The sequence below is a fragment of the Sander lucioperca genome, chromosome 13 (assembly GCF_008315115.2).
Source record: "Sander lucioperca isolate FBNREF2018 chromosome 13, SLUC_FBN_1.2, whole genome shotgun sequence".
Taxonomy (NCBI): Eukaryota; Metazoa; Chordata; class Actinopteri; order Perciformes; family Percidae; genus Sander; species Sander lucioperca.
Genome location: NC_050185.1, coordinates 32,960,532 through 32,979,576, shown reverse-complemented (window position 1 = coordinate 32,979,576; position 19,045 = coordinate 32,960,532). Strand labels below are relative to the sequence as shown.

The 19,045-nt window shown below is 39.3% G+C and overlaps 1 protein-coding gene across 2 annotated transcripts in view; it reads left to right on the top strand.

Moving 5' to 3' along the window:
- Nucleotides 1–19,045, top strand: part of tmem132e (transmembrane protein 132E) — a 380,117-nt gene that overhangs the window by 343,923 nt on the left and 17,149 nt on the right. For both annotated transcript variants that reach the window (XM_031308031.2, XM_031308032.2), the window contains exons 6-7: nucleotides 6,588–6,793; nucleotides 14,953–15,232. In XM_031308031.2, the coding sequence (XP_031163891.1) occupies nucleotides 6,588–6,793; nucleotides 14,953–15,232 (486 nt within the window). The remainder of the gene's footprint in view (nucleotides 1–6,587; nucleotides 6,794–14,952; nucleotides 15,233–19,045) is intronic.

Here is a 19,045-nt window from a genome sequence, read left to right as displayed (position 1 = left end):
CCACTTTCTAACTACCAGGAGGTTGACGTTCATTGTCCAAGCATGTATTTTGTGAACCCTTAAATTCTGCCAGAAGCAAGATGTCCCAAAGTGTAAGCCATCTCCTGTCTATCAGAACACCTGCAGTGTTTTGAATCAAGATGGTTTTAACCAGGGAATCAGGCAAATGGCAGCAGTATTTTTCTTAAACCAGTTTATACCTTATCAAATGACTCTATCTCCTTCTCATGTAAAGGTTGCTCTGAATACAGAAACAGCTGCATCTTAATACACTGCACTCAGTGAGAAACTGCCATCAGGGAGAGGGAGGACAGACGTGACTCGCAGTATAATCAACTTTGACTTGTCAGGCTTGTCTCCCAATAATAGAAATCTTTAAAATTCAACAAATTAATATATTTGACGAATACCAAATCCAGTCTGTGTCGAAAAAAGCCTTTTGTTCATTGAATAGTAAAACTATTATATCAAGTCAGACTAATGAAATCCTTTTTAGTGGTTTAGCAGCTCCTCAAGGTCAGGTGCGGCAGGTTTGATTGTAGATTTTACAGACTGCAGCCATGAAGCCATAAAGCCCCATCAGACACTGACTTCAAACATATTAGTTGTGTCTGACCAGTATCAGTTCTTATTAAAAGACCAGTATATGTCCAATATATCACTATCACTTTGATATACTGGACTAGTTCAGATCAATGAGTTTCCTATATATACATGTTTCTTTAAGGTGGGAGGGGTTCCAGTTGTGGTGTATTGTATTGTGCTGTCAATAGAAAAGAACAGGTGTTGCATTGGGATGGCTGGCCTCAGCGCGTCGTTTATCATTTTTCATTATCCATTAAAGACAAGGCGCTGGGCCATGTGATATTGAGTGGGCTTGCTTCAGTGCCCCTGGCGTTGAACATTCAAAGCTAATTTAAAATGAGCCCTTCAGGCCCAGGAAATACACGAGTCATGACAGTTCAATAAAATGTCCCAGAGAACACAGAAATAAAAGATTCACACTGAGACAGACAAAAGTGGAACACTCCATTACTTTTTTTATACCACACACATTACTTTCATGCCAATAGCCACGCCGATCTATTCTAATCAGATTGTCTTGTTTTAGTTGCGGCATGCTGGGTGTTTTGCTGCTGTGTTCTTTCTTTTTTTCTTATTCTGAGCACAACAATTCCCCACAAAGCTTTCCAGTACCTGGCTGTCACATCTCCTGCTAGCCTCGTGACTTGAGACTGCATTTAAACTAAATTTATTTTTTTAAACTTCTTCCCTGAAATAAGCTTTATTTTCAGCCCAGTCCTTTTCTCATTAGAATATTTGCCAACCCACAGGCTGTTTTTGAGAGCAAAAATAGGTGAGAGGCTGTCATTTTTCTTTACTGCATATTTTCTTTATTTATTTAGTTCTTTCTTCTTTGGAAATAACTAAGCTGCATCAAGAGCCTATAAGCCAATCCTAGATGTGCACAGTTGTAGGTTGGTGTGTGTGTGTGTGTGTGTGTGTGTGTGTGTGTGTGTGTGTGTGTGTGTGTGTGTGTGTGTGTGTGTGTGTGTGTGTGTGTGTGTGTTGTGTGTGTTTGTGTCTCATAAGGACTGGCCATCATAAGGAACAGAGACCCCCACTCATCATCCTCTCCCCTGGCATTGTGACTCATATACAGTAACCCATCTGAAGGCAAAGATAAGGCCTCGTGTGTGTACATTACATCTCATGCCTGTGGTCATCCTGCACACATACTGTACCTGGTTGAAGGCTCTTTTTTCCCTGCGACACTTGCATATTAGTGTGACACATTTACCTTAAGTCCAAGTCCAAATTGAGCATGTAAAAGACAAGAAGTGCGCTAATAACTTCAGGGACAGCTCTTGTTTTGAGTTGTGCTCAAACATCAAAACAAAATATAGACACATTATATTGCAGAATGTATGTGATCTACATTTCTATCATTGTGGAAAGCATTCCCACAAGACTGGAGGCTTTTATAGCAGCATATTAATGCTTATGGTTTTGGAATGAGATTACATATGTGGTGTACTGTTCAGCTGTCCACATACTTTTGGCCATATAGTTGTTTTTTTGCTGGGATTTGGAGATATCTGTCTCTGAGAGTTCTACCTCCATCCTACAATGGAGGTGGCTGTATATATTTACATGAATGGCTGAGGTACATTTGTTTAATATATTATTTGGATACACAACCCTTTAAAGTACATAGATCACTGCTTTGCAATACGAAATAAATCAAAAGATGAGGATTTCTTTTAAAATAACATCCAAAATGTTTCCAAAAGTCCCTACTCTCCAGAACAACAGATCATTTTCACCCTCAAGTTCATTAATCCTACAAACAACAGGCTAATGGGGGCTGGCTCATTTAGCAAACAGAGCTAAATGAGCTCATTGGTTGCACTGCTCTTGAAGCCAACACACATCCATCACATAAAGAAAAGCTTCATAATGGCTCCAAGACACAATCCCAGTAATGCTAACCATATGTCAGCTTTCATTTAGTGTTCATTTGACACATATGTTATCCCTAAATGGAAACTCTATTTGGCAGAATATTGTGGCAATAAATTCAGTGGATATTTAAATTTCAAAAAATAAAATCTGCAGTAATTGCAGTATCTGTTTGGAAACACATGCCATGAAGCATGAAAATGTGAATGTCATCAAGATGGCTTCCTTTTTCTTCTGCACCGATTTATTCTTTGTTATGTGTCTTTGACATTGAAACGTGGGTGAGAAAATCACTTGTCTTCTGTAGTCTGTTTGATACACTAAAAAGGAAATCAGAGTGTAGGCGCAACACTGTAGAGTGTTTGTGAAATCACCCGGTGTATATTTTAGCTTTCAAGCAGCCCAGCTGAGTGTTCATTTCTCACCACCTCAAGGATAATTTCAACTCCTAACATGGAAAATATTTTCAATCCTTTGTCTGCATCTGGTTTTGTTTATTTTTCTTTATCTTTAACCATTTTTTGTAAACACCTATTTTTGCTTTGCGATGAGCAGGTTGCTTGTAGATCATAGCATGTAACCGTGGCAACTGGTGTTCCGGTCCAGAGGCATGTCATCCGCTTTCTCTCTTGACCTTTCCTGCTGACTAATAAAAGCTAAATATCCGACATACTCTATAAATAAAAATAAAAATAAAAAATATATATACTCTGCTGTCAGAGCATCTGCAGTTGCCCCTCGAGAAAACATAAAATGGAACACAAGATTGTTATTGTCATTGTAATTCTCAAGTCTTTGATTCTTTGTAGTTTTTTCTTCTTATTTTATTCAGACAGATTACTGGTTTATTAATGAGATTGTGAATTATGAATTACAGCCTTATTATTTTATTTATTTGTATTTCTATTTTTCACCCTCATAATCAGTAAACATGTTTGTTTATTTGTCTACACACATAAATTCAAATCACATGGAAGAAATATAAAGTATGTGTGAGTGTTTGGTAGAAACCTGTGATGGTTTAGTTACAATGTAAACATACAAAATCTCCAGTACATTTCATATGTTAGTGTTCAAAAATGTCACCTAAAATAAGTGTAGAAGTATAGTTAAAAAGTTTTAATCAGTGCAGTTATGTCGGCACCATTCAGTCTTCACTTTCTGTTCACCCTGGTCACTTGAGGCTCTTTTGCTTATTGGTGGTTTGAAATTAAAGTTGTTGTTTTTTTTTATAATTGAGGAGAAACAAGACTTGAAATGAATGATAATTATGATCAATAACTGCTGTATATGTGAAAAAGCAACTGTTTGCTATCAACTTCGCCATATCAATTTAAAGGTGATGATATGCCAATGTTGTGGTCACAACTTGTTTCTGCTCCCCTCAAGTGGCTGAAAAAATCAGTTAATGCAGGTTTAACATAAAGTCTGTGCTACAGACTGGGGGTAGAGAGCTGGAAAGATGTGGGTATTTATAAGGCAGAAAGTGTATAATAAAATATGCCATGGAGTTGCATTATGGGTAGGATCCAGTGTTTTGGGCTCTTGACCCACACTATGGACTAAAAGTCAGGATATCTCTGCCTCGGCTGCATCTTTTTTGACCATCTATCTCGTCCCCTAACTTTGTGAAAGTTCAATACAAAATTTCTGAAGCGCCCCTTCAAGGGGTCATATGTAAATAATGAGCCTATGATGTAATGGCAGTAAATCTGTTTAAGCACTTTGATAGCTCAGTATGAAATAAAATGATGGCTCAAGTTCCACACCGGATTATGTGAACAAATGTGTTTAACTGCTATCACTGCAGAATGTGGATGAACAGAGTGGAATGGTCACATCATAATATATTGGCATTAAAGCATCACTTGCTTGAAGGACAGAAGCTGCTGCCTTTACTGGAACCATTTGGGAACTTAATTCAGTTAATGTTATGCAATAAATGTGTGACAGCTCCTTCGGTGGCTTCACCTTTATTAACCTAGCCCAATCTTTCACTCTGCTTCATGTGACCAGTACACGACCAAATGCAAAAAGCGCTTGCACTTGCCCTGGTGATCGTTCTCCACCCAGGCAATCTGTTGGCACCAGGGAAGATGCCACAGCACATTAGCAGCAGTGTGACGGCATGTGGCTGCTCAGTGTGTGAAAGCCCTCCTCAGCAAGCACCCACAGGGCCACTGATACTCAGAGTTGCTAACAGCTTTTGACTTGCAATTAGCCGGCCAAGTTTATCAGCAGCAATAGCTGCAGGAGCTGAAGCGACACTGCTGCTAGGGCACCTTTTCTGTGTGTGTGTGTGTGTGTGTGTGTGTGTGTGTGTGTGTGTGTGTGTGTGTGTGTGTGTGTGTGTGTGTGTGTGTGTGTGTGTGTGTGTGGTTTTAGGGTAGAAGGGAGTATGTGTCAGGCAGATGTTCTCGGCTCTATATACAGCCAGCCATGCTGTGATTAATCAAGGTGGCTGCGGTCATTGTGTTGAGTTATTTCTTCTTTCTTCTTCTTTTGTAACTCGCTTCATACAGATAAGACTACACATGAGCAGACAGAACAATAACACACAGACTGGATACTGTGTATTGCCCATAAGGTCAAACCCTGCAAAATTGCATTAACTGAACCAGAGGGAAAGACTGTCATCTTAAGAAGTCCATCCACCCACCCTCTTCCCCCACTGTGGCCTGTCTGCATAGAAGGGGAATTGTATTACCCAGACCTCCTCCCAGTTATGATGAATCCCCAGCCCTGAGAAGACTGGCCAGCTCGACCTCCATTTGCTGGAGATTAGATCCTATGATTACAATGCCAGCTACCTCCCACTACTAGATAAATCTTCGATGGGAGCCCAAAAGCAAAACCCTCCAGTTCCATTGCAGTTAATAATTTAGTCTTAGAGGGGGACAATTATTTATGATCATTCAAATGGAGCCGACTAGATGGGAAAGCTAAAGAATGGTTTAAGTTAAAAATGGCATGGCTAGGACTGCAATTTAGAAATTTCCATATATTGAATTCATACTCTGTGTCATTGCTGTGTCACATATCACATTACATGAATGTCTTGTGAAAGGTGAACTGTGTGAATGTGTTTATTAATGTGCCATGTAGATGTTATGAACTAAAGATCATGTGAAATGTCACACTGCTGTCAGCCTTCATATTATATGTTTGCCTAAAAGCTTTTGTTGGCATATTATGTGTCTGTATAAGTGTTCATAGATCTATTATGCTGAGTATGGGCAGGAGAGGTGGTGGGGTTAGGATGTGGTTTGCATGCCTAATTTGCACTTTTCATGCTTAACAAACACTGGGTAAGGAAGCACTAATTTGACAGCATAAAAGTTGCAAATTAGATTAGAGAGCAGCCCACAGCTAGTAAGCATTGTTTACAACAGTGGTTCTCAGCACTGTACTTTTATTTTGACAAAACACAGCAGCAGCTGATTTTCACTGATTTGTTGCATGTCTCAGGTTTAAGCTGCTGAAATCAGCTGCTGTAGTGTTTGGATGGAATGAAAACCTGCAGAGTCCGTGACCCACGGCTGCGAAGCGCTGGTCTACAGTGTGCTGATTTTTAACATACTGCAGAGCCTCATTTTAAAAGTTGCAAAGATGATACACAGCATGTTCCCACTTATTCCTAGTGTTATCCAGTCATGCGGATAGTTTTGGTTTTATGTGCGTAGGTTTTGAGATATATCAGTGTTCACAATTTTCATGGAAACTATTTATCCACTAGAAAGTAGTTCCTAGGTTATCCTGACTACCCATGATATTGTTACTGCTTAGTGTTCCTGTTACATTTCTGGCAGGTAAAGCAACTAGTGATACCTCTATTTCTTAATAATTCATTTGGGCGAACCGATTCTTTAAGACAAACTGAAAGTATTGGCAAAGATGGTTTACGTGTTGTGAACTTTCAAATCACATTCAAATACCTAAGAGATCCTTGCTGTATGTTTGCTCTGCTGAAAATGTCAACCTTGAACTGCTCTGTAATGAATTGTGGCACTGACAGCTGCGTCCATACTGTGCTGTATATCATCGCATATCACTTAGATCCTCTGCCACCGACGTGACCATTACCATATAGATGGTCTCTGACTTCTGACCCTGATCTGTTCTAGGTGTCCATGAATTGCGACTACGTGTTCGTCAATGGGAAGGAGACGCGGGGATCCATGAACGCAAGGGTGATCTTCAGCTACGAGCACCTGAGCGCACCGCTGGAGCTGACCGTCTGGGTGCCCAAACTTCCCCTGCAGGTGGAACTTTCTGACAACAACCTCAGCTTCATCAAAGGCTGGAGGGTTCCCATTCTGCCTGACCGAAGGTGAGGCTCAAATCCAAATGGAGAGTTAGACAGTTAACATGCGTGCAATGTTATAGGGAAATTACAGGTTCATGCAACTTGGTTCTTGGCCATCATTCCCATCTGTAATTATAACATTGTACTAACCATGTTAACTGCTGAGATTTGGGAACGTGGCAACATCACTGAAGAAAGGGCAAGAAACATGAGATCAGACAGGTTGTAAACAAACTCCCAGATTAGCCAAATGTAGGCCTAGTCCACATGTATACAAGTATTTTTGAAAACCGGGATTTTCCTCCTTCGCCCTCAAAAAGATCCCATCCACAAAAGCACAGTTTAAAAAAATCTCTTTCCAAATGAAAATGCAAATACACTGAAGCGCTGTCACGAGCATAGAGCATGTTGGCTAGTCATGCAAAGAAGAATATTTTGGCCAATCAGATACCTGAAAAAAAATGACCGTCAGACCAGGTCTTGTCTAAAACCGGCGAATTGGGAGTTTTAGATTATCTAGCAGTGACCTCTGTAGCGCATTCTGGCGCCTCTGTTCCTCAATAAAGTGGAAGAGTAACTGTATATTTATGCGCAAACATGTAAAGAGCAGTTGTTAGTGATTGGAACTAGCACTGTTTTGGCCATGTCTGCCATTGCGCAAAATGTCGCTTTATTTGTGATACCTCACAACGGAGATAATGGCACACACTCTGAGGTCACAAGCCAAAAACTCAGTTTCGCCTGTCTACACAACAAAACGGAGTTTATGAGCATCTTACAAAAGGTCTGCTTTCATTTACCTAAAATGCAGTTTGAGTGTGGACACACAAAAAAAATGTGGACTAGGCATTTAGAAGAAAAAACAAACGTGAACTGTAAAATAATTACCCAAACTGTCTGTTCATCACAGTTTACAAACCGACTTCCTGCCTCAACTTTGACCTACTGTAATAACCGTAGAAGTGAGCAGACCGTTTTCCTAAGGGATTATAATGCTCACCTTCCATTTTTCTCAAAATAAAGTGGTACAAAAATAAAACCTGTTATAAAAGCTGTAATAAACCAAAAAAATGATTTCATGTAAACCTTGATTGAAACAACCTATGATGCACTCTACATTTCATACAAAAGTTTGTTCAAGGGAGCATTATTTTCCTAAATATACCCAATGGTAAAAGTCAAGCCAGAATGTGTTAGGTGAAGTAGAATTCCTTTTCTTATTATTTTTGTACAATACAAGAGGACTCATTATCCAAAGAGCATGAAACCCTGCAGTCTTAAACATTAGAAACTAAAAAGCAGCCCAGATTTATCTCTGTTATCCAGGATCTTATGTGTAGCTGTTTGTTTTGCTCCAATTAGATACTCAGGCTCAGGTACACAGCAGAAATGTACCCTGCAAAATTAGGCTCTCAAGTGCAAATTGATGTACAAGGTTGTCATGTTTGTGTCATACCTATCTGAACCCATTTTATACAAGTCCAAGACACAGACTTGATTTGACTCTGGGTAAGTACACAGAAAGCTTTTCAGAATGAATGTTGGTTGTACTTAGAGATAGATAATGATGTTTTTGGACTAACAAGCAGGTAATTTAGGGTGTTACTCAGAACTCAAAATGATGGTCAGGGTTGTTGTAGCTGTAATTTCAAGAAGCTGCCACACTGTTGATGCAGTAGTACAGCCATGTAGTACATACAGTATAACTGTGTCTATATGTGCTTCATTACGAACTGGTGAGTGAAGTACAACCCCCCCAATAATCAAAACTGGCCAGTGCACCCACCCCAACAACCTATTATAATTTCCTTTCCATAAATAAAGACATTTTCACAATAACTTGATGCAGAAAGGCACAAATTGTTGCAGAAAAAAGGAGATCTCAACCCCTCCAATGTTGAACCAAAAGTTACGCCCTTGATTATGATAGGGAAGGAATCAGACATCTTGGCCTTCTTTGTCAATATTACACAAGACAAGCTTTTGACGATAGGAGGAATCCAGCAGGCAATAAAATATGAGTGAGCTGTTAGAAATATAACACCTTTAGATGTGGGCTTGAGCCAGGGCCCCGATGAACAATGTGGTCTTAGGTTAAGGAACCTGGGCTCATTAAAATATTCTAGCATTCTTGTCATGGATGGAGCAGTAACAAACAGGCCCACAACCCTTCATTTAGGAAATGTTTAATGGGAGCATTAACACTCACGCAGGTGGCTGCTGTCGACGCTGCTGGAGTACATCACAGTAGACCAAATCCATTTCTACCCAACCTGAATATAAATGGCGTGTTTAAGGAGCTGTTTGAAGAATTAAGTTATTTCAAATGGCTTAGAGTGCTTGGAAAACATCTTGCATAACCTCATTTTTCAAAGTTTCCCAATGGGCTATTATGTGCTGTATGTGGTATATTATTTTGACGTGTCAAATGTGTCTTAAATCCCCACTTTAGCACCATTCATTCATTTGTTTTGTAAAAGGCTCAGCCTATTAAAGTAGAACCCTGCAGATGAGGAATTGTATATGTGCTTTTATTAGATTTGTTAGTTGTGCAGACCTCGTTATTTTGAATGGTGTTTGCCGTTTGTCCAGTGTTTACCAGGCCCCAGGGTGTGCCGGCAGCCTCATATGGTATAACTCTTATATAACGATATGTTCTTTGGTATTCAACTTTCCCCGTATATCAGTAGTTGGACTGGTTGTTTCAAGCAAATTGGTGTGTTTTAAAGTATGTTTCTCTAAAATATGTACCTCTACAATTCTTCCAACCCATTTCCTATGCATATAACTTCCCTTGTGCCTTCATGAAAACAATAATCAAAGAACCCTTGTGAGCTATTTTAGGTTGCAATGATTGCCACACAGCCTGGCCAGATAATTCATTTCACTGCAGGTGAAGCATTTCTTTCTTGCATGCTGTCATTTGGATTTACTGAGGGAATGTAATTTCCTTTACTTTTCCCTGTAGTTCTTTGCAGCATCAGGCAACTGCAGACAAAGACAGCTTCCATCATTCTCAATGGTGCCACATGCAGACTATTGTAGCGGCTGATACTGACTAGACTGGCCTTCCCACAGGACTCTCAGTGATATTTCTGGTGGTGGTGTTGGACATATCTTTTGATGTATGCAATATAGCATTTTCTGTTTTTCTGTTGCCTGATCCATAGCTGTAGCAGTATCACAGCAGGCTGACATTCATTTGGTACTATTTTAATGTGAAATCTGTTGTATTTTTACATCATAAAGTAATTACCACTTTAATTTTAGGCCTTCTGTTTGAAAAGACATTTTACTTCACAGGAAATAGATTAATTACTTTTTTACTATAATTATATTTATGTTTGCACCTCTTGATTGTTTTAGAAACAGCCTACATCTCATTACAGGGTTGTTGTACTTGTAGTCAGTGTCGATGCTGAGGTTATCCATGAATCATGATGGAAAAAGTCTAGAAAACTAATTAATCCCTCACAATAAAAAAGCTTATATTTACCACATTTATCACATCAATTTCTTACGTTGACAAAACAATCCCAATAAAACTATAATAAAACTAAATAAGACACTTTATTGTCATTGTAGGCATACAATGAAGTTACGTCTGGTTGCTTTAAGTGACCAGCAGCAAGAGAACAAGGTAAAATCAAGATAAGAAGATAGAAACAAGATAGCAAAAATAAAGACAAGATATAAACTAGATGATATAAGATAATAAATAATATCAAGATATTATCAAATGTACATAATCAAATGTAAGTGTTGAATAAATCAATCACCTGCTTGTTCTGGAGCTTTTGACTGTATCATACGATCCTTATTAGTAGATTGCTCAGTTGCCATGGAAATGGAAATGTTTCCGTGATTCTGAGCGCATCGAGGACTTCTCATCCATGTTGACTTAAAAGTAGAGTTTGACAGTTTATTCTTGACCTTGAAATTAGTTTTGGCATATTTCACGTGGTTTTATGAGGAACAAAGATTCCACATGTAATTAGGGTTGGGTTCCAATTGCGATTCTTCCTTTCAATTTCTGTTCTTATCGATTCTCGATTCCGATTCTTTGAGGGGTGGAGTTGAAAAGGGTCACATGCTTGTTTCACAAATAAGAGGAATTGAAAAATAATTCAAAGGTGGGTTGCAGTTTTACCGGGCTTTTTCAATGTAAAATAAAGCCACACTAGAGCACCACTTACTGTGCTCCACGGCTGTAACACAACAAGCGCCTGGCCGCTACGGAAACCAAAACTTGTGCATGTTAAATTTGGAACCCATGATCAGATTTGAAACCAGATCCTCCAAAAGATTCCAAACGATTCCAATAAAGAAATGATTCCACTTTGGGCACCCAGATAGCTCATTTGGTAGAGCAGGCATATATATAGAGGTTTACTCCTCGACGCAGCGGGCCCGGGTTCGACTCCGACCTGCGGCCCTTTGCTGCATGTCATTCCCCCTCTCTCTCTCTACCCTTTCATATCTTCATCTGTCCTGTCAAAAATAAAGGCTGAAATGCCCAAAAAATAATCTTAAAGAATAAAAAAAAAAAAGAAAAGAAATGATTCCACTGGAATCGTAATTTTTGAAACGATTCCAAGTAGGAATCGGTTCTCTATGCCCAACCCAACATGTAATGGTAACCCAGGGGTTTAAGATGCTGACCATGCAATCACAATTTCCCCAGTTTGAGACTTCACCTGAAAGCATGAGTTTCATATGCATAGTTTTTATTAATCACACTCCCGATCATGAATAATGTTAATTCGACACTATTATTGTGTTGGTTTTTACACTTTGACTGGTTTAAGACTCAAACCAAAAGTTTCGAATTTGGGACTTGACTTGAACTTGAGTGTCAAGACTTGACATTCCTTTGTGACTTGCAAATCAACAACCTGGACATCTGCCATTCACAACACAACACTGCAAACAACCAATAACTGTCAACGAGTCTGGAAAACTCCGCTGTACCAAGATGCCAAGCAGGCAGAGAACGGACAGACAGCAACAGGATTTACAAGACATCATCTTAATTCTGAGGAACGCCAGCACTTACAATAGCATTGCATCTTGGCCTTCGTCCTCTTTGTTTACAGTCATTATAGAGTGCTGTGATAATGAATTAGAGGATATTTGTACTGGCTTTACAATACACTTTAAATAATACCGCAAAGTAAGAACTCTTTTACAGTAGTTAGTGTGCTCGTTAGTCATCTCAAACACACTCCAGTTACACCAAATCGTGATGATTATCTGCATCAAATTTTGCTAAAGCTGCTTCATTTTGTGATTGTTAGACTGAATTATTGTCTTTTCATTAACTCCTCTCAATCCTCCCATCGTCTCTCTTGCTTATCTTCCTCCTCTCATAAGCGCTCCGACTCCTTTACACAACCTCTAACCTCCCACTCTCTTGCCCTCGCCTCCTTAGCTCTTTTATTTTCCTCTCTGTTGCATTCTTTCCATTCTACATTCTTTCACTTCTGCAACGTGACACATTCTGAACTTTCATGCGCAGCAAGGTCTCTTGGCCTGCAGTGGGTCTTTGCTACAGTGCAACAGAATTGCTCACTGGCTGCATTATCCAGCAACATGCTCTAAAAAAGGAAAGAAAGTGTAATCAGGCGGTCAGACCGTGTGCACTGAAGCTTCAGCTTGTATGGTTGTATCAAAGACTCTAATAAGAACAGACAATATTCTTCTGATGGAGAAAAAATATCAACCTTATTTTAAGGTACTGACTCAAGAAGGTAAACTTTCACTGACCTGAGCCAGGAGATGTGGAACTCCTTGACAAAGACAGAGAGAGTCTTACTGTCTCATTGGGTTTTTTCTCTATCTTTAACTTAATGAGTAACTGTGTATGCAGTCTCAGCGTCTGCTATGGAGTTAACTCACTTACCTAAGAACAACAGCAATATACATAACCTGAAGCTACACGGTCAGTCTTCAGACACACAGAGGCCTACAGATGTCCAGATGACATCCAGGCCAGAGAGTTAATATACTGTTTATTCTCCATTTGTGCATGAATAGGTCCTGAGCATGTGTGTGTGTATTTCAGGCCTGTGTGTAGTGATTTCAAAAAAATGTGTAAATTGTAATTTCCCCACTGGGGATCAATAAACAGTATACATTATTATTATTAATATGAACTGGAAGACAAATGCACCGTACCTAAGATCAGTTTTTAGGTTCCAGTTTTTCGATTCAGTGTCTTCTTGTATTACGTTACTTTTTAAGGTGAAAAAAGAGAATTGTTTTTGATTAGGTTAGCTGGTGTTGGGTTATTTAGGGACTCACAATTTAGTTATGCATTTTTTAAATCGGAGGACACATGAGACAAAAAAAATATGCAGCAGAGGACTGGATATCATGACTTTAGTCCCTAATAAGAGTCAATCTCCTTTACACTGGATCCTCCTTTTCCTATAATGCACACAGTTGCATCTTTTTGTTAGACCTTCCCTGACTGATAAAGACCTGCGTCTTTCAAACTCCTCACCTATAGTCTGTAACATAGGCTTTCTGTTATAAATGTGTAGTCTCAAAGCCTGACCTGAGAACTGCTTATATTTGCATGCATGAACTTATTGTGTAAAATTTTAAACAATTTACTGAAATAGTATCAGCTGTTCTTCTTCTAATTTGATTTCCCATGAATAAAAATTCACCAAATGGTCCAGTCTCAAACGGAATTATTCATACCGTCTGAATTTAAAAACAAAGCCCAGGTATGGAACTTTTAGAGGCTTGTAAGGCCTTAATATTTGACACAGAACCTTGTTGTTTTAGCTACATTATTATTTTTATGATGTTTGTGTTATTGTTTTATTGACTGCATTGATGCAGATGTACTAATGCTATCCATTATTCAACTGACTAATGCGTATAGCTTTTTACCTGTCAGGGCAATAATTTCCAATGTATTGAATTAACAGTGGCTTTACCACATAGTTACAAAATCACACCGTGACTGTGAAAGAGCTTTTGCATTTTTTATTCATTATAAAGTAACACATTCAACCAACCATAGACACAGAAGTGATGAGTCCATGACCCGAGCTTAATCAGAACAAAAGAGGTTCATGGGGTGAAGTTAAAGTTGCTTGAATAAACTACATGCAGGTACCTTCAACGATCCATGAGAGCCTTATCGGAGGCCATTTTATTCCTATACATCATCTAACCTGCCAGTGCAAAGGTATAAGCAGAACAGAGTGCTGAAGTATTGGGGGGAATGATGAAGTGTGGAGAGGTAGCATGCTAAGAGGAATTAATAATCAACACGGTAGGTGGAGAGGTACAAGCAACAATGCATTTTGCCTTTAAGGGAGTGTATTCTAAGCTTTTATGAGACCTCGGGACAGAAGTGTTTAGTCTAATAATCGGACCTGTTCCTTGAATCAAGGGATATATACTTCGTAAGTGAAGTGAGTGACATCTCTGCTGCCTCTGCTGAATCTCAAGTCGTTCAGATAGTTAAGTCAAAGCTAAGATTAAGCAGAATAGTGCTTTTTAAGAAGGCACTGGCAGACTATCAAGCCTGCTGAGCTAAGTTGGGTAACTCATACATCTTGTTGTAGAGCAGATTGCACTCGGTAGGGGTACACCTGGCATGTTTAACCCTGCTGCCCAGGGCTCCTGTGAAATAAGACACGCATCACTTCAAAACTCTGCTTATGGTGCCTATCATTCCCTCCCTGCTGACTTGGAGGATTTTCTTTCCTCATCACCATTACATCAGAACAGATAGTGTGATGGATTGGAGCAGAGTGGTGCCGAGTTTCTCATCAGTGTTATGATGTCAAATTATAAAATGACTAGAGACCTTTAAGAACAGAAGCCACACATTGAGATGTAGCATCATGCCACAGTGCGGAGCATATTTTGGGAGCAGCTGCTCGGTTTAAAGAAGTGACTAGTTATGATTGGTGTTGGCTTTAAGTTTTTAATGATTTTATGAGGGGTTTTCAATCTTTTTGGTGGCCAAATCCAGACACATTTGGCCGGATTTTGGGCATTGAGTGAAGCTTTTCAAGTTTTTCAACTCATTGCCTCATTTTGCAGGAAATGCAGCTGCCTAACATTGGCACCCACACCGTTATCCACCACATAGAGGAGTGTTTAATGAATTTTCATTCTCTATTTCAAGTATTTTTCCCCTTTCCTCTCCATCCAAGGAGCACCAGAGACAGCGACGCAGACGATGAAGACGACGAGCGCCGGGTGAGTCGAGGCTGCACCCTGCAGTACCAGCGGGCACTGGTCAAGGTGCTGACCCAGTTCCACACCACCTCCACAGAGGGCACCGACCAGGTCATCACCATGCTGGGGCCCGAATGGCAGGTGGATGTCACAGACCTGGTCCAGGACTCCCTGAAGGTGGCCGACCCCAGGATAGCTGAGTTGGTGGACAGGACGGTGTTGGTGGGACTGGAGCTGGGATCCACTGTGCTCAAGGTAAACAGACCGCCTTTTCACGCCTCAATGCTGAAAATTCACATAAATCAGCAGTGAAAAATTAAGTGTCTTGTGATGACAAATGACGCGTCTGAGTGAGAAGCGTGAAAGAGGGCATAGTGTTCCTTGAATGTGCCCACCACAGCTACCACACACACACACACACACACACACACTCACACACACACACACGTACACACACACACACACACACACACACACACACACACACACACTGAAAGTTGAGTTAAAGAGATGAGGAAGGAAGATTTAAAAGTTAGAGCTCATTACTCTTTCTGAGTTTACAGCAGCTGTCGGGAGCTAAAGAAGCTGGTTTCTTTTAGAGATACCTTGTTGTGCCATGATTAAAGGATAATGCAGGCTTATTATAACTTTATTTTCATAGTTTTGGTCATTTTGATTGTTTATGATAACATTGTACTCACCAAAATGTATTGCTGAATATTGGAAAAGGGTGACACTGCTCACACACAGATCTTAGAAATTAACTTGAGGGCTACAATGTTACAATTGGGAATAATGACCTAAACTATGAATATAACACCGAAGTTCTTCCTTGAAGTTCATACAGTATTTTTATCACTTTCATTTTTTTTCACCTTTTGTCTGCGTCTGTTATAAACAAAAACATATCTGTCTCTCTGTAAGTGTATTCTGCTGTTGATGTCCACTTCTCTCAAGTAATAGAGCTCCCTAACGTAAAGTGCATATAGTAAATGCATCGGCCAAGTCAGGTTCAGAAGTCCTTAAAACAGAATGCGGCACAAGTTATGACTCCTGGGCAGTGATTTACCGATGCTTCACTGGTCATTTATGGGGACAGGGAGAAGTAACGGTCAGGGAGAGTTTTGATCACCGTGACAGATCACAGTTTTGGCCTGTCAGGAGAAAGAATGGTTGCCTGATGGATGCATCCAATGATGGCGAAATAGGGAGGAAAGATATAAATCACCAATCCATCATTTTAAATGTGCAATGGATCATTTGTAATCTGTTGAAGGTTATGAATAATTATACATCAATTTACCACCAACAGACGTGGCAACTTGCCACACTGACTCATAGCAATTGTACATAAATAAATGAATAAATATATAAGGTGTTGAGAAATGATTTCATCCCTCAAACAACTTGGATTGGTCCAGAATGACATGCTAGAGTTGGTCTGGATTTGATTACTCAAATGTTATGATCTAGAAATAAAAATATAGATCCTCCTTGACGTGGCCCTCAGGCTCCCTTCTCATCCCAGCAAACTACAGGATGTTCACTTTGTAAATTAACAACAAATCAAAGGTCATCAAGACTAAAGCTGTGTTCGAAACCATTCACTCACTCGCTATTCCCTATATAGTGTTTATTAAATAGTGAACTATATAGGGAACGACCAAACGAGATTTCGGACACTCACTGAAAACACATCGTTGCGTGACTTGCGTCAGGAGATGCGCTCGTTTTTCATGTAAACAAACCGAAACAAAAATACTTCTAATATGTCCCTGAAACAACCCGAGCACCCAGGAGGAAAGTAAAAGGTTGTATACTGTATATGTTGCATGTTACATTTCCACTGTTTAAAAACGAATGTCCGCTCCATTTTTCCTTTTCAGTTTTTGCGGTTACTTCTGCTTCTTCTTCTCCCCTGGGAAAACACGACCACGTTGCATTGTGGTATACGGGAGTAAACTGTAGGGTACATCGTATGTACACTCAAATTAGCTGTGTATTGTGGGTATTTTATAGTGGACTACATAGTGAATGAAATTAACGGAGAATTCGAACACCACTACAAAATCCCAAAATGTCAACCTGCTGATGGCGCTAGAAGTAAAGTCAGGGAATCAAAGAAATGAGTATGAATGTCTGTAAAAAAATTCATAGCACTCAATCCAATATTTGTTAGATTAGTGATATGAGCATTACCATCCACCGAGCCATGCAGCTAACATGGCTAATAAAAATTAGGACAGTTTATGCATATTTTAGGTGGATGTCGTTGCTCATTTACTCAGTCATATTTCAAAATTCCGGGCACAGCATCACTTCATTATGTGTAAGTCAAATGAACACGGGACACTGAGACCAAACTGAAACTCCAGCTGCCTCCTGCACCTCAGCGTCTGTAGGTGTGAATGAATGAATTAATGAATCAATGTGTGAGGCAACTTAAAAAATCCTTCTTATGATAAAACACAATGAAGGTAACCTAAATAAGAGCTCTGCAGGCTGAAGAAGAGTCAAGAAATTATAGTAAAATATCTGTAGTTCACAGAGCCTGTTTTACAAAGAACACTGACATTATTGTGCAGATTTTCTGAAAATGAACCCTGTGTATTTCAACAATGGTCCTTCTGGTCTTTCAGAGGATTTGAATTAGTCTTTGAGTCTTAGATGTTTGATTCAAATTGTCCACCAGCTCATGAATATGAATACAGAAAAGGAGCAGCTTTTGTTCACTTAGTGCAATACTCTAGACAGTCATTTGATTTATCTCTTTTTGGAAGGATGGTTGAGGGTTATTCCATGAATTAAGTGATTCTATGTTAGATTTGACAGGACTGTTTAATTGAAGATGCAAGAGAGAAAATACGTGAGGTTTAAAGGTAAAACTATAAAGATAGCAGATCTTACTTATTCTGTAAAGCAGTGTTTCTCAAATGGGGGTCCGTGTACCCCTAGGGGTACTTTGGAGTACTGCAGGGGGTACGTGAGATTCCTTTTTGAAATGCTAATTTCAAATATATCAGTCATGCATAATTCATAAAATTAATTTAGTTATGGATTCTAAACATTTTAAGTAACATTTAAGTGTGTTTCAGTCACTAATGGTGCAGAGCTGTAATGTACCTCTTTATATAGCCTTTTTTTCTACCAAAAATGCATTGCACTCGTCAGGGGGTATTTGGCTAAAACAATATTTCAAAGGGGGGTACATTATTGAAACCACCACTGCTGTAAAGGGTATGTTTATGTCCTGTGATTGCATGGCAGAATGATGACTTTCTAACATTTCACCAAACCTGGTGGGACTTGGGGGTTTAATCCAGAGGATTACTGAACAGTAGCTGCTTCTTAAAGTGAAAAGCCAGACATGAACAGAATTCACTGTTGGTCCTCTGATCAGAGATCATTTAATTATATCTGCAAACACCAAACCACTCGTCCAAAGAGACACAGCAGAACAGAAATGGATTTGAGTCTAATTAAAGATGCTCTACAGCATCTTTAATGTAACCAGAAAAATGTAGTTCACTATTTACTATATGACGCAGAAACAGTATGTAGTATGTATCACAACAATGTGATCCTTATTCAAATAATTAACTTCATTGGATGGTTTAAATGGATTAAATGCAGAAATTGTGTCACTTGCATAAAGTCTGTTGAGCGAATTCTGCAAGTACAAGTTCCACCCACAGTGTAGACCAATCTAAATGATATACCATGCTCAAATGGGATATAATTTAGATCGACATAGTCTTCAAATATTATTATATCTTAAAAAATAGAGAGTTATATAATCTATCAAACTCATGTCATTCCTCCTTCTGTCTCTCCATACTTTGATCTGCCTAATGACATTGAATATGTCCCCCAAGAAAGTAATGGTTTTCTTGGAGAGGGAAGTTTATTGTGCTGCACCCACTTACTTTGCAGAGTGGTAAGCTGTGTAATTGCCTGAAAGTTTACAGGACGGTAAAAGTTGAAAGCGAGGGTCGTGTTTTCATTTTTTACTGCATTTCAAGAAGTATTACATTTGTATTTCATCAGTTCAGCGTCTTGGAAGCATCG